Here is a 25,948-nt window from a genome sequence, read left to right as displayed (position 1 = left end):
ATAATATTACTATACCAATAATTAAATGATAATATATTACCATATTACTACTAAGAATAAAAATAATAGTACTAATATGCTACTATAGCTCATCCTACTATTACTACTAAATAATAATAATAATTATAATTATAATAATGATAATAACAATACTAGCACAAATATACTACTACATCTCACCCTACTACTACTAATAAGAATAATAATTATAAACAACAACAACAATAATAATAATAATAATAATAATAATAATAATAATAATAGCAGCACTAATATACTACTACATATTTTCCTATTACTACTACTACAAATTATTAACAACAATAATAATAACACTAATATCCAATATCTCACCCCACTACTATTACTACTACTACTACTACTACTACTACTACTACTACTACTACTACTACTACTACTAATAATAATAATAATAATAATAATAATAGCAGCAAAAATACACTACTACATAACTTCCTATTACTACTACTAATAATAAGAATAGCAAACCAGATAGCTGGCAGAATACTAGCTTTTCTTTTGGGATTGTTCTGTTGTGCACCCCTCTGGTGACCCCTGTATGTAATCCATTTGTCATCTGGTTCATAAATATTAACCCCTGACGTGTCATGAGGTCCCGTGTGTTAGCCGTGCACAGCTAGGTAGAGGAGAAGGGGTTAATTGTATTTGGCTGACTTGTTATTCATTGCTGTTTGACGTGTGAAGTGCTAACTATGGGGACAATGGCAGCAGGACAATGGCAGATTGTAGTAATGAAGAGCATTACATCCAGGGGATTGGGGGGCTGCTGCACACCAACTAACAGGCTAGAAAGTGACTGCAGATTTCTGTAATAATCCTACAGATAGCTCGGAGGACAAAGTCATGGCAAACTGAATGGGAGAATATCAACCCTTATAATGGACTAATAGATACATACCAGGATAGATGATAGATAGATAGATAGATAGATAGATAGATAGATAGATAGATAGATAGATAGATACACCTGATAGACTAGATGAATAGAAAGAAAGAAAGAAAGAAAGAAAGAAAGAAAGAAAGAAAGAAAGAAAGAAAGAAAGGAAGGAAGGAAGGAAGGAAGGAAGGAAGGAAGGAAGAAAGAAAGAAAGAAAGAAAGAAAGAAAGAAAGAAAGAAAGAAAGAAAGAAAGAAAGAAAGAATATAACAGAATAAAGCGAATGGTACATCTGGTTTAGTATAAGGTCGGCACATACACTTTTTGCTCTATAACCCCCCAGTATAGGACCCTTCCAGGAGCCGCTGGGGTAATATTATATCTACATGAGGAGAACATGAAGTATTCTACCAAGAGTAATGGAAGATGTGCTTTAATAGTGTGTGTGTGTGTGTGTGTGTGTGTGTGTGTGTGTGTGTGTGTGTGTGTGTGTGTATGTATATATATATATATATATATATATATATCTCTTCTTACGGTGCTGTGTTATAGTTTATAATAGTATATTTTCTGTTCTGTTTTCAGATTGCATGTCAATCAACAGGGAACATCTATCTATCTATCTATCTATCTATCTATCTATCTATCTATCTATCTATCTATCTAGTCCATGTATCTATTATCTAATGTTCTTACTATCTAATTTATCTTTCTATCTATCTATTATCTCTCTTTCTATCCATTATCTATGTATCTATTATCTATCAATCTATCTATCATCGGTATATTTTTCTTGTCTTTATATATATCTATGTGTCTGATTATTGTCTGTCCGTCTGCTTTTCTATCTCCATACATTTATAAAATTATCTTTCTTCCTTTTTTTCTGTATGCCAAGGTATATCCCTTTTACCAGTCTATCTATATATCTCCTATTTCTCTATCTATCTCCTTTCTATCTATCTATCTATCTATCTATCTATCTATCTATCTATCTATCTAGCCGTTTATTTCTCCATCTGGATATATCCATAGTCTTTTATCCATCTATATAAATAACCTATTGTTTCTCTGTCTAGACATATCCATAACTTTCTGTTTATCTGTTCATCTATCCATCTTTCTATTTCTATTTCCATTCTATGCTATAGGCTCGGGGCTGTATTCTTTGCATACAATGGACCTGTAATTCCACTTTATAAGATTCTAGAAGTCGATGAAGGGCTAGAGAAGAACATCTCACCATGTCCAGCATCGTCTTGTGTGTAATATATACAAGTCTTGTGCTATACAGAATAATGTTATAGAACATACAATCACTCTGTGTGATATATAAGATGTTATACTACCAGGGAGGTCTGGTCACTTAGCTTGTCTACATCACCTAGTAATGTAGCATGGTTAACTCTTTGATAGGACATATATGAATTATATTTACAGATTTCACATGTCCTGAGAGCTGCTGGTAACACAGGACTGTGCACAGTGTGATATTAGCCATGTCTTTTATTACTATATACAGTACCAGATATATATTAGAGCTGATAGATCACCTCCTGACACTGAGCAGTCAGCTCTAATAATATCACTATTATAACCTGCAGCCACAAACATGGTATGTAAGAAATGAGCATATTAATATCTATAGTATAACCATAGTAACATAGTATTAATAACATAATAAAACATATAAATCACATCAATTATACTAAACGTAATGCTCACCATAGCCCCGATAATGAGAATATTAGCCATTAATACTCTGTTATTATTAGTGTCATTACTACAATCACTCTCATCATTGTGTCCATTGGGTGTAGTCCCATACATTAGGGAGATGGGCCCCTGGGGACCCTGCAGCAAATGTCCTGATCTGGGGTCATTGCTCCTGGGGCTGGTTCTGAAGGAGTCGGGGGCAATGGAGCAGAAGAAATAACACAGGAGACATTTGTTGCAGGTCCCGGGTGAGTTGTGTCCCTGACACCTTCCTGCTGCTCCCTTCAGCCTGGATCCTAAAAGTTATGAGTCTGGGACAGAATAGAAGCCAGTGCAGACTGTGCGGTAAAATGTTCTGTCCTGTGCGCCATATTTTAGCTTAATATATATGGTGTACATGTATATGAGAGCTGTGGGTCGTGCCTATGTACAGGTTAAGCAGTGCTGAATGTGTTTTTGCACTATTCCTGTGCACTGAAGCACAGTCTCTCAATGTAGGACTAGGTGACTCCCCATAGCCCAGGGTCCTGTATGTAGTATTATCTCCATACCAGCAGCTACTCCTATATATCATACAGAAGACATCATGAATAATAATCTATCATCAGCCACAATAAATGTCTGGGCAACAGGTTTTTATTATTAGCTTCAGGAACTCATATTGACTTTAGTCCTTATTCACACAACAGAAAAAAATCGGATATGTGACGTCTGGTTTTCAAGATCTGCCATTTTTAAAACAATGAGATGAGATATCCACATGTTGTTTTCAGACGGACAACAAAAAAAACAGTTAAAAAACGGACAGGTTATATATACGATTGTCATATGAACTTTTGCAATGGGTTAAATTGCTGCAGCCTGATATCTAATCACAGAAGGCAGAAAAACATTTTTCAATGTTTTTTTATTGTTTTTTTGTTGTTGTTGTCTTGCAGGATGCAGCAGTTTAACCGATGCAAAGGTATGTCGTTTTAAAGGATACACAGACCTAATAGAAATCAATGGGTCCGTTTTTAACCTAGGTAAAAACAGATTGATGTCAGAGTCCATCCATTATAAGCAGATCAGTGGGCTGGGTGCAAAAATAGACCAATGGAATTCATTCATTGTATTAATGTTACAAAAGGATGAAAAATAGATGACAAAAAGTGACAAACGGACATGGAACGGATGAAAAATGGACGCATAACCACCATCACATTAGACTATGGCCATATGGATAGAGCCCTAGTTTCTCTTCACATCTGCATTTTAGAGGGCTCTCCCCCCATAGGTTCTACTAAGACTACCGAATGAAATTGTGCAGCATGCAGCAGTATTTCTATGGGATATAAATGATGGCTACCATGATGACCCCATTATAGTCATCTGTTGGGTGCCATTGGTGTCTACCACGTGACCCTCCTGGCACACCTGTTATTTTGGTTGTTCCTTTCCTATAAGACTGAGGCCCCACGTTGGGAAAATGCAGATTTTTCCCCATATTTTCAGCATGACACCATAATCAGGATACAGCGCTGTCCGTAAAAAAAGACAGACATGAGGCTGCCGCAAGATACGGAAGTGTGAATACAATATAAGGCCTTATTCACATGTCCACATATCACAAGAATGTGGCGTCTATATGTTTCACATATCTATTCATTCCAATGTGTTTATTCAGACATCATCAAGAACTACAGAATCGGGTCCTATTTCTCACAACAGTGAAAGTCTATGGGCCTCTGAAAATAAAGTATGACGTGTGCGATCTGGGTGTAGGAAGTGATGTGAAAAACGGATCAACCACGGAAGGCATACTGCAGGAGGAAGGGGGGGTGCGTGAATAGTAAGGGTCTCACACAGACACTAGTGTAGGTGTCATATATCATATTAGTGTAAATGAAGACATCTAGAAGCCACTAGTGATGTGAATAGTGATATGTAAACTAGTGTATGTGCTTATATAGTGTGCAGTGTATAGTATAGGCTTATCTGTGTGCATATGTATACATTACTAGATATGTATATAGCAAAGTATATAACTAGTGTATGTGTAATATATTAGTGTAACTATATATATACCTAGTGTATGTTAGTCTATATGTATAGATCTATTAATTAGTAGTGATATATATGTATATATTAGTGTATAAATATATATCTATTAACTAGTAGTGGTATGTATGGCAATATATGTAACTTGTGTACATGTCACATAGACTATATATGTGTCTGTAGCTATCTATACAGTATTAGTGACGTGCAGGGTATATAGCACTGGTGATGTGTATATCTGTTTAACGAGTGTACATGTAATATGTGTTGTATAGTATATATAGTATATATTATAAATTGTATACCTATAAAAAGCACTGTGAATATAGATAGATAGATAGATAGATAGATAGATAGATAGATAGATAGATAGATAGACATTACTAGTGATGTGCCCAGTATATAGCACTAGTGATGTATATATAAATATATGATATAACTTGTGTACATATAATATGCACTGTACATATACATGTGTGGCTATACATTACTAGTAATGTATATTTGATTTGATTTGGCCAGTATATAGCACCAGTAATGTGTGTATAATATACAGTATATATTATATAACTTGTATATACAGTATATAGCTATACATTACTAGTAATGTGGCCAGTATATAGCACCAGTAATATGTGTGTATATATACAGTATATATTATATAACTTGTATATACAGTATATAGCTATACATTACTAGTAATGTGGCCAGTATATAGCACCAGTAATATGTGTGTATATATACAGTATATATTATATAACTTGTATATACAGTATATAGCTATACATTACTAGTAATGTGGCCAGTATATAGCACCAGTAATATGTGTGTATATATACAGTATATATTATATAACTTGTATATACAGTATATAGCTATACATTACTAGTAATGTGGCCAGTATATAGCACCAGTAATATGTGTGTATATATACAGTATATATTATATAACTTGTATATACAGTATATAGCTATACATTACTAGTAATGTGGCCAGTATATAGCACCAGTAATATGTGTGTATATATACAGTATATATTATATAACTTGTATATACAGTATATAGCTATACATTACTAGTAATGTTACTGGGCTCACTATCACACCGGCCTGTGATTGGAGGGTGAGCAGTGGGCGGGGCTATGGGTGGAGCCGGTTATCAGTAGGTGTTACATGAGCCTCACTCATTGACAGGAGCAGGACTCTGAGAAATGACCACTGACCCCGCCTACCTGCCTATCCCTCCAATCACAGGCTGGAGCTGCAATGTCCAATAGACAGGACAGCCGGGCCTTCAAGTGACAGTGTCCCCCTGGTCCCGGGACACCTGGACGTACTGCTACCTCTGCTGCCTGCTCCTGCCGGGCTCTCCCTGCTCCCTGCCCGGCTACACACTGCCAGCTGCTGTCGGGGACTTGTGCTCCAGGACTTTTCTTTTCCCGGAGGATCCATGGAGAAGTCCAAGAACTTCCGGATAGACGCCCTCCTGGCCATAGACCCCCCCAAGCCGCAGAGCTCCCCGCTGTCCCTGGTCACGTCCCTGTCCTCCTCCTCGCTGTCCAGCAGCCCCCCATCAGAGCACCCCGACCTGAGGACTGAGAGCCCATCACCCCCTCGGACATGCGGACTGCTCCCTAAGCCTGGCTTCCTCAGCAGCCACCAGCACCCTGCTAGTATGATGGGCATCCACCCCTCAGGGGGCTCGGGCCTCCCCCACCAGGCTCTCTATGGCCACCCGGTCTATGGCTACTCTGCGGCAGCAGCGGCTCTAGCGGCCGGACAGCACCCAGCCCTGCCCTACCCCTACTCCGCCCAGATCCAGGGAGCCCACCATGCCCACCATGTGGACCCCATCAAGATCAGTGCCGGCACCTTCCAGCTGGACCAGTGGCTGAGAGCCTCCACTGCTGGCATGATGCTGCCCAAGATGGCAGACTTCAACTGTGAGTACCCCCATTTACTCTGGCACCTGCTATTACTGGGCTAGTGGGAGTAGTGAGGGAAGATGGCATTGTACAATGTATTATCAGTGTCACACACCTGTATCCTACAAGAGACGTATACAAACCCAGAAGGACTGGAAGAATTCCTAGACTGAGATAGATGAATGGATGGATGGATAGATAGATAGATAGATAGATAGATAGATAGATAGATAGATAGATAGATAGATAGATGAAGAAAAGACAAAGATAGATAAATATAGAGAGACGATAAATAGAAGATAGGGAGATAGACAATAATTGGATAGATTTGATACAGATATATTATATTTAATTGCTAGATAAATATACATAAATAAACAGATACATAATATACATTGCTGGACGTTATACTTGGATTTATCTCTAAACATTCCATAACTACATAGATATAAAGCCATCCAGCCTGTATCCTTTCCATTATTTGTTTCTATTACTTATGTATACAGATTTACTTTGTGGAATTTCTATTAGTTTCAGTATCATTTTCTTTTGTCTAGTTTTTGAAACATTTTTATTTTCTAAGCCTCTTTCTTGAAATATATATATATATATATCGGCGAGTCCTTAATACAACATTATTTTTGTGCACAGTATAATAAAATCTTTCGGTCTTTTAAACGCGCTGGATGGATATAAAGCGCAGCACAACAGTTATTATATGCACTGAAGCAAAGCAGCATATCATGTACCAACTAAACATATCCTTACCTATAGGGGTTAAATGCTATCTATCTATCTATCTATCTATCTATCTATCTATCTATCTATCTATCTCCTATCTATCTATCTATCTATCTATCTATCTATCTATCTATCTATCTATCTATCTTATGTTTATATATCTATGTGATCTAGTGCTTTTTGCAGTGTGTAGCTGATCACCTATGAGGTCTGTGGTCATGATTCTGGTGTTTGTATAGGGACATGTGTTCCTGTATAGAGGGCTCAGTGTCCCAGATACCACACGTCTCTGTCCTGCACAGTGATGAGATTCTTCCTGGGAATAATAATGGCCATATCCACTTCCTTTGCCTTCCCCAATGTTTATCCAGGCTTTGTAGCTAGCTAGATGGATAGAAGGTTTGGGAAAAGGCTTCAACCTTTTTATGTACTGCAGGTTATTTCTTTTATTTTTTTCCTCTTAGATATATACATATCACATCTTTATTTTTTTTTCTCAAGTAAATATCAATATAATATCCTTTATTTTTCATCTATCTATCTTTCTATCTTCTCACCTTACTATATCAATATCTATCTTTCTTTCTTTCTTTCTTTCTTTCTTTTAATCTTTTTTTTCTTATTTAAATAAATCAATATCCTCTTTCCATCCTTATACTATCTATCCATCTCATATTTATCTATTTCATATCTATTTACCTTTATTCCATCATCTCATATGTTTCTTTTACTTCGTTCTTTTTAATATTTTGGTTCCAGTTGTATCTGCAGGATCCTGTGTGTGTATATATATAATAAATATTTATCTAACTGTGTATCTAGAATATATATATACTATGTATCTATATCATATATATTTATGTATTTAATTATGTATCATATATATATAGTGACATACTTAGATAAACATATATATATATATATATATATATATATATATATATATATATATATATATAAATAATGTGTGTGTGTGCAATTGTATTGTTGTGTAAATAAGATAGCTGGAGGCGTCTGTGTGTGAATTAGCTCCAAGGCTCTCAGGTAAATAAGTTGCAGTTTATCAGATAGCAGGATTACATGCTGGGACAAGGTTTATGCCACTTATCAGGCAGATTACAAATCACTGCTCCATTTAATCCTTCCCTTTCATGTTGTGTAATGGCCCTGAGACAGATTCCAGCAAGACATCACCATCATCTTCAGTGCCGAGAACATCTTATATATTTCATTGTGATCTCAACTCCTTAAATTAAAGCGCAGCTCTATGGGAATATTATTTCCTATTAAAGTGACACCCAGGTGTATTATGGCCATAGACTAGAGCCAGGATTATAATAGATTTTTATAATAGATTATACTGGGGAGGCTGCGGTGCCGTAAAGAGCTATGGGCACATGAATAGGTGCACAAATTATTAGGAGAGCCAGAGAATACAAATGAGAGGGGCAATAATATATAGAGAGAGGATATGAGAAGGGGACAAATACAGAAATATAAATATACAGAGGCAGAGGAGACAGACAGACAGACAGACGTGACAGTATGGAGATGCATAGACGATATAGGAGAAACACAAGAGAGGAAATACAATCTAGATAAACTGGGGATAATATATAGTGAGTGAGAGAGAATAAGACTACTCAACATATATGTAGGGATATATAGTAAGGAAATAGAGGTGGATAGATCAAGAGAGAGATAATAGAAAATGTGCAATGAGATGATGATGATAATAATAATAATTAATAATAATAATGTATACATGGAGTGAGAATATAGAAAGAATATCAAGCAAAGGCACATCTTAGAGACAGAGGGGATAAAGGAAGAATAAAGAGAGCGAGAAGGGGATAGGGAAAATAGAAATATCAGTGTAAGGAAAAAAAAAAATATATATATATATATATATATATATATATATATATACACACATACTGTATTGAGAGACAATAATAATAACAACCATGATAATAAGCATATAAAGATAGAGGCTGACTATAGTAATACCTAATGAAAGAAAAATGAGTGGGGAGGGGGATGTATAGGAATAGAGTGAGAATGCAGAATTTATATGGAAAAGTGGTTTAGTATACACAATATAGCTGTAACGAGCTTCTATGTTTAGAGGAGGTTACAGTATATACATCTATTATTATTATTATTATTATTGATAATAATAATAATAATAATAATAATAATAATAATAATAATGTGATATATACATGTATGCATAGTGTAGCTTTCTATTCTGTATTATATTGATGTAATCAACACATATAGTAATATTTAGCTTTCTCCCTCTTCTTGCAGCTCAGGCTCAGTCCAACCTGCTGGGGAAGTGCAGGAGACCCCGCACCGCCTTCACCAGCCAACAACTGCTGGAGCTGGAGCATCAGTTCAAGCTGAATAAATATCTCTCCAGACCCAAAAGATTCGAGGTGGCCACATCCCTGATGCTGACAGAGACCCAGGTACATAGTGTCCTCTGCTCCTTATATATGTCAATTATGTCCTCCAATTCTCTATCCGTTTATGACCTTTCTGGGTACCAGGGAAAGTCTTGCCGGGACTTATAGTTCCACAATTACTATAGACTCACAGATTTGTCCAGTATTATATCGTCCACATGTAATTCTAAATTATACAGTATGGTGTGGTTTAGCCCAATCACTTTCTTGATAAATTACTTATTATTCAAAAAGGTCATTAACAAGTGTATTCTGTTAATATAGTATAAATTATGAATATTAATTAATACTAATAGTCTTGATGACTTTTTAATATTGGGCATATATTTTTCTACTTCAAATTGCTGTGAGCTACAGTCTACCTATACTTCTCTCTAACTCGGTTATCTGCATTTCTAACTAGATCTATCTATCTATCTATCTATCTATCTATCTATCTATCTATCTATCTATCTATCCATCCATCCATCCAGCTATCATCTATCTATAGCAAATATCACTATAGCAAAAATAGACAGCACTCCTAAGAAATAAGAAATTAATTAATTATCTATCTATCTATATATCTATCTATATCACTATATAAAAAGAGGCAGCACTCCTATCTGTCTGTCTATCTATATGTCTGTCTGTCTGTCTTGTCTGTCTGTCTATCTATCTATCTATCTATCTATCTATCTATCTATCTATCTATCCATCCATCCCTCTCTCTCTCCATCCATCCATCCATCCATCCATCCAGCTATCTAGCTAGCTATCATCTATCTATAGCAAATATCACTATAAAAATAGGCAGCACTCCTGTCTGTCTGTCTGTCTGTCTGTCTGTCTGTCTGTCTGTCTATCTATCTATCTATCTATCTATCTATCTATCTATCTATCTATCTATCTATCCATCCATCCATCCATCCATCCCTCTCTCTCTCTCTCCATCCATCCATCCATCCATCCATCCAGCTATCTAGCTAGCTATCATCTATCTATAGCAAATATCACTATAAAAATAGGCAGCACTCCTATCTATCTATCTATCTATCTATCTATCTATCTATCTATCTATCTATCTGTAGTAGGCAGCACTCCTATCTATCTATCTATCTATCTATCTATCTATCTGTCTGTCTGTCTGTCTGTCTGTCTGTCTGTCTGTCTGTCTGTCTATCTATCTACTGTATATATTAGTGACCTATATTCATAATTTCTATCTACCTATTAACTATCTAATCTACTGTATATATTGTTTACCTATATTCATAATATCTATCTATCTATCTATCTATCTATCTATCTATCTATCTATCTATCTATCTATTATCACAATAAGATGTACACTATAGTTCTGGAGCCCACAGGTTGCTATTACATGGTATTTATATATCTTTGCACATAATATTTGCCTCCCTATAGCACACTCCAGTTTTTATCTACCACCAACTGTTAAATATTTGTCAGCCATTGGAATAAAAGTAATGTAGATATTATGAGATATTGCTGGCACATTGATATGGTTATTACTACCGTAGTAATGACTTTCATTGTTATTGTTGTTATACAATATTGTCTATTACTGAAAGGGGAAGCTGCTTTTTGCTTTCATAGGCGTATAGATGGTGATTGTGATCCAGAAATTTCCCTGTCTGATCTCTGATTTAACTGTATTACACTGAGCTTAATATGGTAGCAGAACTTGTGCATAATATCATATTATCTACCTGTCCCTAGCAGTGCTGTCCCTGGCTCTGTAGATTGGTATATATATACATATATATATATATATGTATACACACATAAATTGCTCTTTAAACATTACTCACTAGTGTGACACTATTTTCTGTTGTCAGTATTTCCTTACTGCATTATGGAGGATTACATTCAGGACACTGTATATTAGGTCTTTAGGTTGATGAGTGGCAGAATCATTATATGAGTCAGTATATGAAGTTCTGTTGACTATTTGCAAATAATTGTGTACAAGTTATTGTATCATATAAAACATGATATTTGGTTATTAGGCTTCAAACAGGGATACAATCTCAGTGTAATGGGTTATATGAGCAGGTAGAAGATACAATACAAGCTTCTGTCCTACTGATAAACACTACAGAAACATAGGAGGTTACCTCTAAGAGGAGGATGTGAAATGAAGTCTCTGCAGTGATGTCATCTAATAGATAGGTAGACTCTGTAGATATGTACATAGATAACGAAATAAATAGAGATAGATTAGAGAGAGGGGTAGAGGCAGAACCCCAGCACTTAGGAAAAGAAGAGTTGGACTCTTTATTTAGTCTTTGTGAGTCTGAATGAGCACCAATTCTTCTAGCACTGCCTGTTTTCCTGTTGCAGATTTACAGGATTGCTTTGCTACACCCAGCTCTGCTACATTTGGTTCATTGATGTTGCTCTTCTTTCTCTTTTCTTAGATGGATGCATATATTATAGATGATAGATACTAGAGAGATAAAGACATATGAGTGATAGATGGGAAAAGAGGCTTAAACTACACAATATAATATACACACAATGTTACTATTATTATCAGAAATGCTAATAGTAGTGTTATACTATTACAATCATAAGGGACATAGGAAGCGTCTCCACACAGCTGTGCAAACAATAGACCTGCAATGTCCTATAGAGAAGACAATGGGAACAGCGCCCCCTGTAGGTTAGGAATTTAATAAGTGTTACTGACCTGTCCTTGTTAAAATCTTGTGCTAACATTATGTCAGGCTGAATGAATATTTTGTGGTTCTGTCTAAATGTCTAATCTAAGTTTGCAGTTTATATAGGGGTAATAGTATTGGCGCTATATAAGTATCATTATAATTGGTTACACTTGTAATGTATATAATGTATGTACCTTTATGACAATTCTAGTCTTTGTTGTTGCTATATTACAGTCATATGTATAAGCATTGTACACCACTGGGTTTGGTGGAGACATAAACTGTCATGATAAATGCCCTGGGTGTATGGAAGGGCTTTATATGCAGAATATGTATGGCTTATGGGCGACTGCCTGGTAGATGGATGATAGGAGGATGAAAGGATGGATAGAGGTGACATCTCATGTACTAAGTTACTTACTAGTCAGGACTAAGCTATTTACATGTAGCAAAGAATATACATGAATCTGTTTAGCAACAATTGCAACATTTGTGCACAGAAATTCTACTGTTGAAAAAAATCATTCATATTAAGTATCGTAATAATGGGTGGAACTATTGCCTGTCGCTTGTCTCCCATTTACATTTAGGAGACACATGGCGGTACAATATACATTTAAAATGGCGGCACATATACGCTGTAATAATGGCAACGTTTATCGTCTGCTGCAAGCAATGACATTGGCACATGGCGATAATCTCTAGATATCGCCATTAATAAATGATGTGCAGAATCGTAGGGTGAGTTCACAATTCAGTTGGATTTCCATGCTTATCAAACAACCACATGGATCAACAATTTCAATAATTGTTACTTACGTTGGATAGACATTTCCATTATTGTACATACGCCACCATGTTTATAAAAAAAATTGTGAAAAATTCTGCACTGTGGATAAAATCAGGAACTTTCTTGAAACGTGATGAGATATGGACACACAAATCATACACAATATATCAAATTATGGAATTTCAAAAATCATATTCATAAAGCCTTATGGAGATTGTCCTAAGACTTGGCATATCATGGCAGCAATGCTAGTGACTGGGGATATTTCTGTAATGTATAATGGTGGTCCGGTGAGGCAGAGGTGCCAAGGAAAGGCCAACAAGTCACTTTGCCTTAGCTAGGGTATTTAGATATTCTGGGAGAAGGAAAGCCTACCTACAATTCAGAGCTCTGTAGTGTGGTGGCTAAGTGGGGAGCACTGTTATCCTGTAATATTGGGGTCCCAGGGTTTGAATCTAACCAAGGGGATCATCTGCATGGAGTGTACATGGTGTCCATGGGTTTGGGGGGATTGTAAAACCAGCTTGGCATGGTGAGTAATGTCACTGTCTGCAAAGTGCTGAAAAGCAGGGCTACTTTACCCATAGGGCCAACAATGCATTTGCTGTATAGGAAAGAGAAATACATGAATACAGCACAAAGCAACAAACCAATGCACTTGTGCTGAACGTAGCAGGACTATAGAAGGAAAGCTATTTATTAATGTCCTTTCTATTGCCCTTCTTTGGCTCTATGCATTCATAGCTATTGCAATTTTAATTTTATCTGAGTGAGAGCTCTCACAACCTAAATGTGGCCTCGGAGTCGACAAGTTCTGGTGTTTATATGGGTTATGTCCTTTGCTTTAGAGGCATACATAGCAACAGGAGGTAGGTGGAGTAGGGAGCAATGTGTCCATGTAGAAGGGGGAATCTATGGTTTACAAAAACAATCTGAAAAAATGGGAGTTGAAAGGAGAGAAGCTGCAGGAGCTTGTAAACTATACCACTTATGAGAAGAGTAACATGAGGCTGCAGTATCCCAATGGTGAAAACTATACCAGACCCCCCCCCCCCCCCCATCTATAATGTATTGTAATGTACACTTTATGGGCCTTTTAAGAGTCCATTTACATGGAGGAAAATTGTGCTGTATTTGGCCCTGAATTTTCAGCCCTGAAAAAATATCCTCCCATTGATTTCAATGGGTTCCACTAGCTTTTTTTTTTTTTTCAAAAAAAAGCTAGCGGCACCCATTGAAGTCAATGGGAGGCTTTTTTTTCAGCGTGGAAAATTCAGCATCAAATAAAGCGACCCTAAGGCCCCGGGCTCTAGTATGACAGCATCTTCAGCACCCCCCCCCAAGTTACGCCCCTGCCATTTATATGTGGTATGATGGTTTTTGAGACCTGCATAGGGGTGGAGAGATCTGAGCAGTGTGTATTCTAACTATCAATGGTAGGATTGGTGGATATTGGAGAAACTAAAGGCAACATGGGGAGTGAATATCCAGAATATCTATGTAGCAGCTATGGTACTGAATTTCAGGGACAGAGTCAGGAACCTCAGCATTCTGGATGAAGACACTTTATTCTGTATTTGAGCATGTACGAGAGCAATAAACTTCATATAAAATTGCCCCCACATATTGGCTACCAAAGATCTTCCAATTTGTAAGATCTATTCATCATAATACATCATATTCCAGGTATAATCTCAGGGGAAATCTCGTGATATGTTGTGTAGTTTATTGTCCCTGGATTAAATAACACGTATGTAGCAGTGAGCGATAGCATACACCAGTCATGACAGTCTAGGCCACAATCCAAGCTCTGCAGGTTGAGTCACTCTAACGTGTCCATTGCCAAATCCTTTCCCTGCTTTGCACCAGATAATGTTACTCTGCTGGATTCAACTTTGACAAAGTTTGACCCAAAATATGATCAACACTGGAAAAGAACAAATTTAAGTTACATCTGCAAACAGTCTTCGTGAGGAATGTATTTGGGTATATTGGGATTTCCTAAGCTAAGTGCACCTCTTATACATCACAGTTATTATATGTGTCGCTCAACAAGGGAAGGGGCATTGTGGGCAAGTGGAACAGCTTTGGCAGGACGGCCGTGTTATAAAATGGGAACAAATTTTGGCAAAAATATTTTGGAGCAAAGTCAACCAACCAATCGTTGTTATAAGGCTAGACAAAAGGGTTCAACATGTCTACCAAATTTATACTACGAGAACCGCTGCGATAACTTTGGTACATCTTTATGTTATCCAAGTATAAGATAGGATTAGTAACTCTGACCTATGGTGCTTTACTATTTAAAGATCTACGTAAACAGGGGTGTATGTTGAGGGGGCGCAGAGGCCCAGAAGCCTTAGGGTGCCCACAAGGTTTCTGTTCCCAATATGAGGAGTCCAGTTCTAATAGCGATACAATATAGTTGTGGGGCTTTGTATAGACTTGGCATTAGGGCCCAGTCTCTTCATGTTGGGCCTCTGTACTGAACCTAAGTAATTTCCTTCATGGGTAAATGCAATATATTTAAAGGGGTATTCCCATAACTCCTGTTCTGCAGCCTGAAGGCTCTGTACTCTCTTCACTTCCTGGATTTCTTGTACATTGGTGGGCAGGGTTTCACTTGCTCTGCTATCTGCTATGATCCACAGTATGATGCTGATGTGGAAACTGATGTAGCAGAGCTGGATTTGAGTCAGCTTTCATTACATACAGAGGTAACAGACTCCTTATCTCAGCCCCAGCCAAATTCAATTAAACCGGCTGATAAGTGGAAAAGCTGAAGATAGACAGCACAGTAATCCCGGAGCTCTCACCTCCCCCCTCCCCTATCTGAGGAGCTCCGTTGATTGTCAGCCCCTCCCATCGCCCTGAGAGCAGGCAGCTACATCACTTGACAAATGAGCAGATAATCCCAAGGGCCAGTGTCAACAATGAAGTGAATACATTAAGATAGTGGCCAAACAAAGCAGTTTTGATAAAGCAATGTATTTAGGAAAAGTCTTATATCCACATAAACTAGCAGTATAGATAGGATCCTTGTTATGGGACAACCCCTTTAACCCCTTGCCAACATCCACCCTATTATTAGTGATGTCAGCACTCTAAAGATGACGCCGCTCAGGAGTCCTTGCCGATCGAAACCTTCCGGTGCCTCAGTCAAAGCTTTCCCTAGATCCCGAATAAAAATGAGCAAAAACAAACACATACACATTAGGGATCCCTATCTCCAAAATACCCAAGCTACAAGGAGTTAATATATTACAAAACTATATAAATTTGGTATTGTTGTAACTGTAACAAATCAGAGAATATGGATAACATGTAATTTTGGCTGCACAGTAAATGCCATAAAAACAAAACCATTAAGAAAATTGCACAAATGCGTTTTTTCAGCTCCTTGAATGAAGTAATCAAAAAGTTTGGCTTTTGGAAGACAAGGAGTAAAAAATTTAAATCAAGAGACTCCCTGTGTTGGGACCGGGGTAAAAAAAAAAAAATTGCCCCATTGTTATTTGATCTAAATGTTGGCATGTTCGCCATGACTTCTTCAAATGACTGAACATTCTCTATTTTTCCAACAGGTAAAGATCTGGTTCCAGAACAGGCGTATGAAATGGAAGAGGAGCAAGAAGGCCAAGGAACAGGCCGTCCAAGATGCAGAGAAACAACAGAGAGGAAGCAAAGGTAGCTGCGAGGAGAAATGTTCAGAGGACAATCAGGAAGACAAGTCGTCCACCTACCATCTACACCCCAGGGGGGAATCACTCAAAGCAGGTAGTCGCCTACCTAGAGACTATACAGACAGTGAAGATGAGGAGGATGACCGAGAAGATGAGGAGGATGAAGAGCATAGAGATGACAAGCACTTCTACCATCATTCATCTGACTGTACATCTGAAGAGGAGGAGAACAGTCATCAGCAGAACAGCCAACTGCATTGAGTCTTCTACTAAGACCCAAAGTCTCTGGACACCTTCTTTAAGGGTCTTCAAAAATGAACTCAGAAGGTTTATGGCCACAGTGTTATAAATGGGAGCCAACCTCCCGGTCGTCATATCTACGAGGATTATCAAAGGCAAGAAAATATATTGCTAAGAACCACAATGAGACTTCTCCCTCTCCTGCTGGTCACGTTCATCCATTGTCTTATTTTATCCACGATTCTCAGTGAGCAGCTCTGGTCTCATCTACTGAGATGGGTTAGAGACATTATTGTCCTATATGCTTACTAGGTAGGGATTTTAGGTGTGAACAGACTCCGAGGAGGGGGAGATAGTTACAGGACATGGCGTCTCTGTGTCATGGCCACTTATTCTCAGTATATGTTTACTTTCTGAATGGTAAACCTGCTGCAGATACTACGACTATATACTGTATTTTTGTATATTGTATTTATAAAAGAAAAGATACCTCTACTTATGCATGCTAAATTATTATTTAGCTTTCTCCATCTTAATGATGGTGTGTAAAATAAATTTGTTTTATATGAGAATTTGTTACCCAGACTTTTCTTAAAATTATATTTATATCTATCTATCTATCTATCTATCTATCTATCTATCTATCTCCTATCTCTCTCTATCTCCTATCTATCTATCTATCTATCTATCTATCTATCTATCTATCATCTATCTCTATTATCTATCTATCTATCTATCTATCTATCTATCTATCTATTATCTATCTTCTATCTATCTATCTATCTATCTATCTATCTATCTATCTATCTATCTATCTATCTCCTATCTCTCTCTATCTATCTATCTATCTATCTATCTATCTATCTATCTATCTATCTATCTATCTATCTATCATCAATCATGTATCTATCTATCATCTATCTATCTAACTATCTATCTATTATCTATCTATCTATCTATCTATCTATCTATCTATCTATTTACATTTCTATTTACCTGTTTATTATCTCTATCTAAATATTTGCATGTCTTTCTTTCTTTCTTTCTTTCTTTCTTTCTTTCTTTCTTTCTTTCTTTCTTTTTTTCTTCTATACAAATAATCTATTAGACCGTATTGATGATATATTCTATATGTACAATATCACCGAAGATTACAATGTAATACAAAAGCAGATACTCACATGTTTTCTACTGAGTCACAGTAACCCTACATGACCATTACACAGTGTACTGAGCCATCTGCTTCCACCTCAATAGACTGTGTAAGTGGGTGGCCATATCATCTAGTTGTGGGGTGTCAGACCACCACTGATCTGACTGACCTAAGTCATCCATTTCTAAAGGTTGGGGGGGAAAAATAAGTAAAAACACAATGAGAATTTAATTTGCACGAGGATCTCCTTGGACTATCTGTTATAGTCACTTATATTACTAGTTGCTGCTGTTTTAGTGCGACCCACACATTTCTGAAGAGGAGTTGTGGCCATTTTGAACGATCTGAACCACATCAAGCTGGTACCATGTACCGGATAAAGGGCTTTTGGGAACTTGTGCAAACACTTTTAGTAGGGATCGGTTGAAGAGAGTCATCAGCACCTGTGTCATCTAAGGGAACTGGGATATCCAAAAGCCATTGACTGCTATGGCATTAAATTTGCAGTGAAACAAACTGATCTGTTACCAAACAGAGTTTAAGTGAGTAGAGTTCAGCCTATTCATGCAGTGGAAACGTGGCTGTAGACTTGTATCATGCACTGTCTATCTAGTTCCCTGGTTTCCACCTTGCTACCACATAATGGGATCTGTTTTTTGCTGCAGAAAGCCACCAAATCACTGCCACGGTGACTATTAGTGACGGATAAATCAGAGGAGTCAGGAGACACCAAAAAGACAGACAGGGACATGGACAGTGGACAATAGGTTGTGACAATATAATTGGCAGAGGTCAGGGCAGAAAGTACCAATTCAAATACAAAAAACAGGCAGAGGTGAAGATAGGCGGTACAGATTCAGATACTGGTATACAGGCAGAGATCAGGAGAGCAGAGTAGAGATGTCAGGGGCCATCAGGAATTGCAGGAAGAGGACAGCAGAAATGCAGATGCCCACTATGCTCCTTTATATACTGTACTAGCTATAACCCGCAACTTCGTCGGCGGCCCCCTGATGCCTGCGCAAACCACCTGCAGCGCGGGCCGTGGGCCCCAACGCCCCTCTACTTGTGGCCAGAGCGGGCCTGCCCCCAGTATCTTGTCCCCCTCATCTCGGCCCCCAGTATGTTGTCCCCCCCATCTCTGCCCCCAGTATGTTGTCCCCCCCCTATCTCTGCCCCAGTATCTTCCCCCCATCTCTGCCCCCAGTTTCATGTCCCCCCTCCATCTCTGCCCCCAGAATCATGTCCCCACATCTCTGCCCCCAGATTCATGTCCCCCATCTCTGCCCCCAGATTCATGTCCCCCCATCTCTTCCCCCAGATTCATGTCCCCCCCATCTCTGCCCCCAGTATCTTGTCCCCCCATCTCTTCCCCCAGTATCTTGTCCCCCCATCTCTGCCCCCAGTATCTTGTCCCCCCCATCTCTGCCCCCAGTATCTTGTCCCCCCCATCTCTGCCCCCAGTATCTTGTCCCCCCATCTCTTCCCCCAGTATCTTGTCCCCCCCATCTCTGCCCCAGTATCTTGTCCCCCCATCTCTTCCCCCAGTATCTTGTCCCCCCATCTCTGCCCCCAGTATCTTGTCCCCCCATCTCTGCCCCCAGTATCTTGTCCCCCCATCTCTGCCCCCAGTATCTTGTCCCCCCCATCTCTGCCCCCAGTATCTTGTCCCCCCCATCTTTGCCCCCAGTATCTTGTCCCCCCATCTCTGCCCCCAGTATCTTGTTCCCCTCATCTCTGGTCCCAGTTTCTTCACCCCCATCTCCAGGGCCGCCGATAGGCCAGTACTACTGGTACTGGTGTCAGGGGCCCGGCCAAATTGAAAAATGGGGGGGGGCCCGGTTTTGGCCCGCTACCGTGTGCCGGCCCCCTGGCGCCCGTAGCAGTCATTGTGTATGTCCTATTTCAACTCAGATCTGCATCCAGAGGACGCAGATCTGAGTTGAAGACATACACGGCTGAAGCAAGGAGCTGACACAGGCCAGCTCTCTCGCTGACACATATGCGGCTGAAGCAAGGAGCTGACCTGTGTCAGCTCCTCGCTTCGCCGCCGCCGCTGCTACTGGCTTGTAGACGCGATGTGATCACATCGCGTCTAAAAGCCAGTAGCCGGCGGCGAAGCGAGGAGCTGACACAGGTCAGCTCCTTGCTTCGCCGCTGTGCGCCTCTCTCGCTGTCACATATGTGGCTGAAGCGAGGAGCTGACCTGTGTCAGCTTCTCGCTTCGCCGCCTCCGCTACTGGCTTGTAGACGCAATGTGATGATGTCACATCGCATCTATAACTGTGCGCCAGTGAGAGAGAGGCGAGCAGAGAGCTGCGAGGGAACGAAGGAGAAGGTAAGTCAGTCAGTGTAATGTGGAACGTGAAACTGGGGGCAGAGAGAGGACGGCATGACACTGGGGGCAGTGATGGAGAGGACGGCATGACAATGGGGGCAGAGATGGAGAGGACGGCATGACAATGGGGGCAGAGATGGAGGGACATGAATATGGGGGCAGAGATGGAGGGGACATGAATATGGGGGCAGAGATGGAGAGGACGGCATGACAATGGGGGCAGAGATGGAGGGACATGAATATGGTAGCAGAGATGGAGGGGACATGAATATGGGGGCAGAGATGGAGGGGACATGAATATGGGGGCAGAGATGGAGGGGACATGAATATGGGGGCAGAGATGGAGGGGACATGAATCTGGGGGCAGAGATGGAGGGGACATGAATATGGGGGCAGAGATGGAGGGGACATGAATATGGGGGCGGAGATGGAGGGGACATGAATATGGGGGCAGAGATGGAGGGGATATGAATATGGGGGCAGAGATGGAGGGGACATGAATATGGGGGCAGAGATGGAGGGGACATGAATATGGGGGCAGAGATGGAGGGGACATGAATATGGGGCAGAGATGGAGGGGACATGAATATGGGGGCAGAGTTGGAGGGACATGAATCTGGGGGGCAGAGATGGAGGGCATGAATCTGGGGGTAGAGATGGGGGACATGAAACAGGACAGAGATGGAGGGGACATGAAACTGGGGGCAGAGATGGAGGGGGGACATGAAACTGGTGGCAGAAATGGATAGGGGGACATGAAACTGGGGGCAGAGATGGAGGGGGGGACATGAAACTGGTGGCAGAAATGGATGGGCGGACATGAATCTGGGGGCAGAGATTGGGTGGGAGACATGAAACTGGGGGCAGATGAAGGGTGTATATGAAGCTGGGGGAGAGATAGAGGGGGGCATATAGTGTACGGGTGACTGTAGGAGGATTATACTGTGTGCAGGCACATGAAAAATTAATGAGAATGGGTGGAGTCTACATAACAGTGGGTGGGGCTAAATTTGCCGCGGCGCGCAAAGCGCACATTTTGTCCCTCTTTTGGTTCTTCAAAAGTTGGGAGGTATGGGTACAGGGGGCAGTGGAAAGATGTTAGAAGGTGGACGGGGGGGGGGATGGGGGATTGTTGGGGCATCGGGTGTGCGGCACTGCGGAGAGGGAACGTCTGGGGCAATAATATATAATATATAAGTTTTTAGCTGGAGAACTACAAGGCACACAAGACCTCCAAAGGTATGTGTGCTTTGTATTAATAATGATGTAGGCTATGCTACTAGCGTAGCAGCCTGTTTGGGGGTGGGGCTTTCACTTTAAAGGAGTGTTCACATTGCGTTTTTGGCCTCCCTTGCCGGGATACGTTGGTAACCAGTCACAATCAGCTCCCCACTTATCCCTGCACGGAGAACTGCAGGCCCCCCTTTTTTTTAATGGCCAGTTCTTCGTGCAGGGATAAGTTGACAGCTGATTCTGACTGGTTACCAACGTATCCCGGCAAGGGAGGCCAAAAACGCAATGTGAATAAGCCCTGAGGATTTATTAGGAGGGCTCTTATAGATGGTGTTGGCTCTCTGTAGGCGCTGTCACACGTAGCAGATTATACCTGCAAATAGAATCTGATTAAGCCTTGTAATGCTGCTAAATAAAGGGAAATGTAATACAGAATGGGTATGTCGCAAATTAAAGTAGTTTTAAAATGGTGGGGGGGGGGCAGACACTTAGGCTGTATGGGGCCCCAAAATTCCTGATGGCGGCCCTGCCCATCTCTGCCCCCAGCTTCATGTCCCCCCTTCTCTGCCCCCAGTTCACTTCATGTGCTCCCAGTGTCTTGCCCCCCCATCTCTGCCCCCCAGTCTCATGTTCCCCCATCCCTGCCCCCACCCCCTACATCGTCCCCCGTGTAGTAGCTCTCACCTTTGTCTCTCTCCTGTGCTTCTGTGTCTGCTGGCTGCCTGCACACACTTCTCGTGCTGCTCCATGTGGCGTTTATGTAGCAGAGCAGGCCCGGCGTAGCAACCTGACGCCGGAGCTTGCTGTGCTTCATACAGGACACAGACAGCAGCGGGGGGAACTGAAGCTGGGGACACCGACCTGGGGACACCTCCTCCCCCCTGGGACACACCCCCCCGGGACACCCCCCCCCCCCCCCGGGACACCCCCTCCCCCCGCTGCACTGACCTGTATGTGTAGTTTGGGGTGCAGCAGCCTCCTCCGCGATGTGAGTAGGCAGCGTGTTATAGCTGCGGCTCCGGGACCCTGTGGGCGGCCGCCATCTTCCTCACTGTGTCCCTGGTGAATCGGCACACCCACATTAAGCCCCCAACCTATGGTGCCACAGTCCTGGCTCTATAGCCCGCCCACAGCCTGCCCTGCTCCAATAGGAGGAGCGTGGACAGACCAGCGCTGGCAGAATGCCAGCTTCTACAGCCGAGCCCGGAGGGGTGTTTGGAGGGTGACGGTGGCGATTTGGGATGAGTGACCCACATTTAAAGTAGCCTATTGCACCTTCCTGGGAAATATGTAGGTGTGTGTGAAATTTCACCAAAATCCGTTCAGCCGTTTGGCTGTGATTGAGGAACAAACATCCAAACTCACATACTTCCATCTTTATAATATTAATAGGATTGTACAGGTCTTCTCCCTGTATTGAATCAAAACGTTCTTGTTTACATCCAGAGACTGGAAACCTGGACCTACAAGTGATTTCAGAAAGCCTAAAGCCCAAACACCTTCAATAGCTGTCAGATGAATGTTTATTGCACACGGTTATTCCTCCAAACTCCCCTATAAACATGCATGATCAATATGAACATATGTGTGTATGTTTTTAATGGAGGAGAGAGAGTAAGCTGATGCCAGACATCTTGGGAAATGACTTATCTTTCATAAGGACAAAGGATTGAGAGTTCTGACATTTTACTTGGATGATCCTTTCTTCCCCTACCATTGCCTATTGGGTTAGAGAGCACAATCCCTTCCCCATATACATAAGACAGACAGGATTCCACCATAGTTATAGATTTCAGCCTATGCATATATACAACTATGCTCCTGTTCACATGCAGCCAATACAGAGGAAAACACAAACTATATTACAAAGTTATTTAACTTTTACCTTTACAATGATCAGTCATTTAACAATGGTTATGTTACGTACAGAACATCGTTCAAATTATAGATGTATATGGAGTAGGCAGGAAAATGTATGGACATGAAAAGAGTAGTATATAAGGAAGATACAGAGGACACAAAACAAAAGATCCAACTATTTACAGTACTATCTAACATTAAGGCTGAGGCCCCACGTTGTGGAAACGCAGTGTTTTTTGTTGCAGATTTTATTGCGATTTTTTTTGAGCCAAAGCCAAGAATGGCTACAAAAGGAATGGGAGAGATATAGGAAGTTCTTATAGGAAGTTCTTATACTTCTACCTTCTGCTCAATACCCTCCTGGCTATGGCTAAAAAAAAAAAAAGCAACAAAATCTGCAACAAAGAAAGCTGTGTTTATGCAACATGGGGCCCAAGGCTAAAGCCCCATGGGCCGGAAACATAGCGTTAAAGCGCTGTGGGAACAACCGCAGCATGAATGCATCACGGTTCTTCCCGCTGCGCTTTGAACAGAAAGTTCACAGAGTTTTCCTCCGCTAACTTTCTGTTAACATTATAACTACGGGGTGCTGTGCGGCATCTGCTGTTCCTGTGTTGCTGTGCCTGGGGAGGCTTAGCCTGGCAGCAGGGGTGCTACTCCCCCCGATGTCATGTAGGCTATATTTCGGTGGTGGTAGTTGATATACAGCGCTGCACCCAGTAGAGTGGGGACTCACTATATACTGGTCACGATAAAGTGACTACTGGGCTCATACACCTTGATCACAATGTATACTAAGAACCTCATGTTAATTTTTGTAGATTTTGCTGAGAAGCATAGGGTCAGTGTTTAAGGCTTTTCTCTAAAATGTTGGTAAATCTAATCCAAATGAAAGGTTCAGAACAAACGTGTCTATGCTATGGCAGACAAAAACATAAGAGTAACATTTGCCACACTGCTGATTTTGGTGGGACCATCCAGCTGTATTCTGTGTATGGGGATGTACCAACTCTCACCCCATGAAGGGAACATGTTAAACATGCCTGATACTTTGTTCCCATGGGAGATAGGTCGCAGTTGTCTGGAAGCGACTTATCCCCCTTGCCCCTGAGAATACATGCACACTTGGTCAAGAGGAGTATGTGCATGGAGGGCTTGTGAAAAATCGCTGTAGGCCAAATAGCTATTGAGGTGTATGGCTGCATTTACCCTACTGGATAGATGTGATAGCCATTCAGGACACCGCACAAACAGGAACAGCAGAGAAATCCAAGTGTTTCCCCATCATCATTATCACAATGTAACTAATAGCCTGTGTACAATTGACAAAAGCTCTCAGCCCAATAAAAGACAATTTGCAGACTTTATCAACTCTTGTTAACACATGTGATAGATTCCCAAGCTGCATGGGGGTCAAAGGGCATTCAAACTTGCACAAGGGGGTCATTGTAGGCAGGCACGTCTCACTGTCCATACAGTCTAAACGCACTCACTTTATTAACTTGACACACAGCTGTGACTACCACACATGTCTGTTTCTTCTGGTTAGTCATTGTCTAACATTCACTAAAGCCTATGTCAATGGTACCTGCGGAGGTGGAAGTCCCTGTTATGTCTATGTCAATTAGCACATTGCTAAGTGAATGATGGAAAAACCATAAAAATGGCCACGAAGAAAAGCTTTCAGGACATTACAAACAAGGTACAATGCAGGGATTTTAAAGAGCTAATCCAGGAAGCCCCAGAAATTATTTTAACACCAAAATTCCCTGTTTTTTGTATCTTTTCACAGCTCCAACATCTCAATACTAATCTATACGCCTCCCCTGAAAGTCTTATGTCCAATAGAGATGAGCGAGTACTGTTCGGATCAGCCGATCCGAACAGCACGCTCCATAGAAATGAATGGATGCACCTGGTACTTCCGCTTTGACGGCGGCCGGCCGCTTAACCCCCGCGTGCCGGCTACGTCCATTCATTTCTATGCGAGCGTGCTGTTCGGATCGGCTGATCCGAACAGTACTCGCTCATCTCTAGTTAATAGTAGTCATACACTTGTTTGACAGACAGCTATTCCTAATGTGCCCATACACATGCACACTCTGTTACTTGTACGTGTACATGTGCCCATACACATGCACACTTTGTTACTTGTACATGTACATGTGCCCA

At 40.7% G+C, this 25,948-nt stretch overlaps 1 protein-coding gene across 1 annotated transcript; it reads left to right on the top strand.

Annotated features, from left to right (window-relative positions):
- Positions 1 to 6,123: 6,123 nt before the first annotated feature.
- On the top strand, positions 6,124 to 17,213 carry MNX1 (motor neuron and pancreas homeobox 1). The gene is made up of 3 exons (XM_075272007.1): positions 6,124 to 6,616; positions 9,653 to 9,813; positions 16,854 to 17,213. The coding sequence occupies exons 1-3, from the start codon at positions 6,124 to 6,126 to the stop codon at positions 17,211 to 17,213; spliced, it is 1,014 nt and encodes a 337-aa protein (XP_075128108.1).
- The last annotated feature ends 8,735 nt before the right edge of the window (positions 17,214 to 25,948 follow it).

This window comes from Leptodactylus fuscus, chromosome 4 (assembly GCF_031893055.1).
Source record: "Leptodactylus fuscus isolate aLepFus1 chromosome 4, aLepFus1.hap2, whole genome shotgun sequence".
Lineage (NCBI taxonomy): Eukaryota > Metazoa > Chordata > Amphibia > Anura > Leptodactylidae > Leptodactylus > Leptodactylus fuscus.
Note: the sequence above shows the minus strand (reverse complement) of the source record. Positions and strands in the feature narration are given on the sequence as shown.

Excerpts from the sequence above, each read along its gene's own strand:
- MNX1 (XM_075272007.1), top strand. The coding sequence starts at position 6,124 with ATGGAGAAGTCCAAGAACTTCCGGATAGACGCCCTCCTGGCCATAGAC. Across the intron at positions 6,617-9,652 it reads CAAGATGGCAGACTTCAACT|CTCAGGCTCAGTCCAACCTG; the intron begins GTGAGTACCCCC and ends CTCTTCTTGCAG. Across the intron at positions 9,814-16,853 it reads TGATGCTGACAGAGACCCAG|GTAAAGATCTGGTTCCAGAA; the intron begins GTACATAGTGTC and ends TTTTTCCAACAG.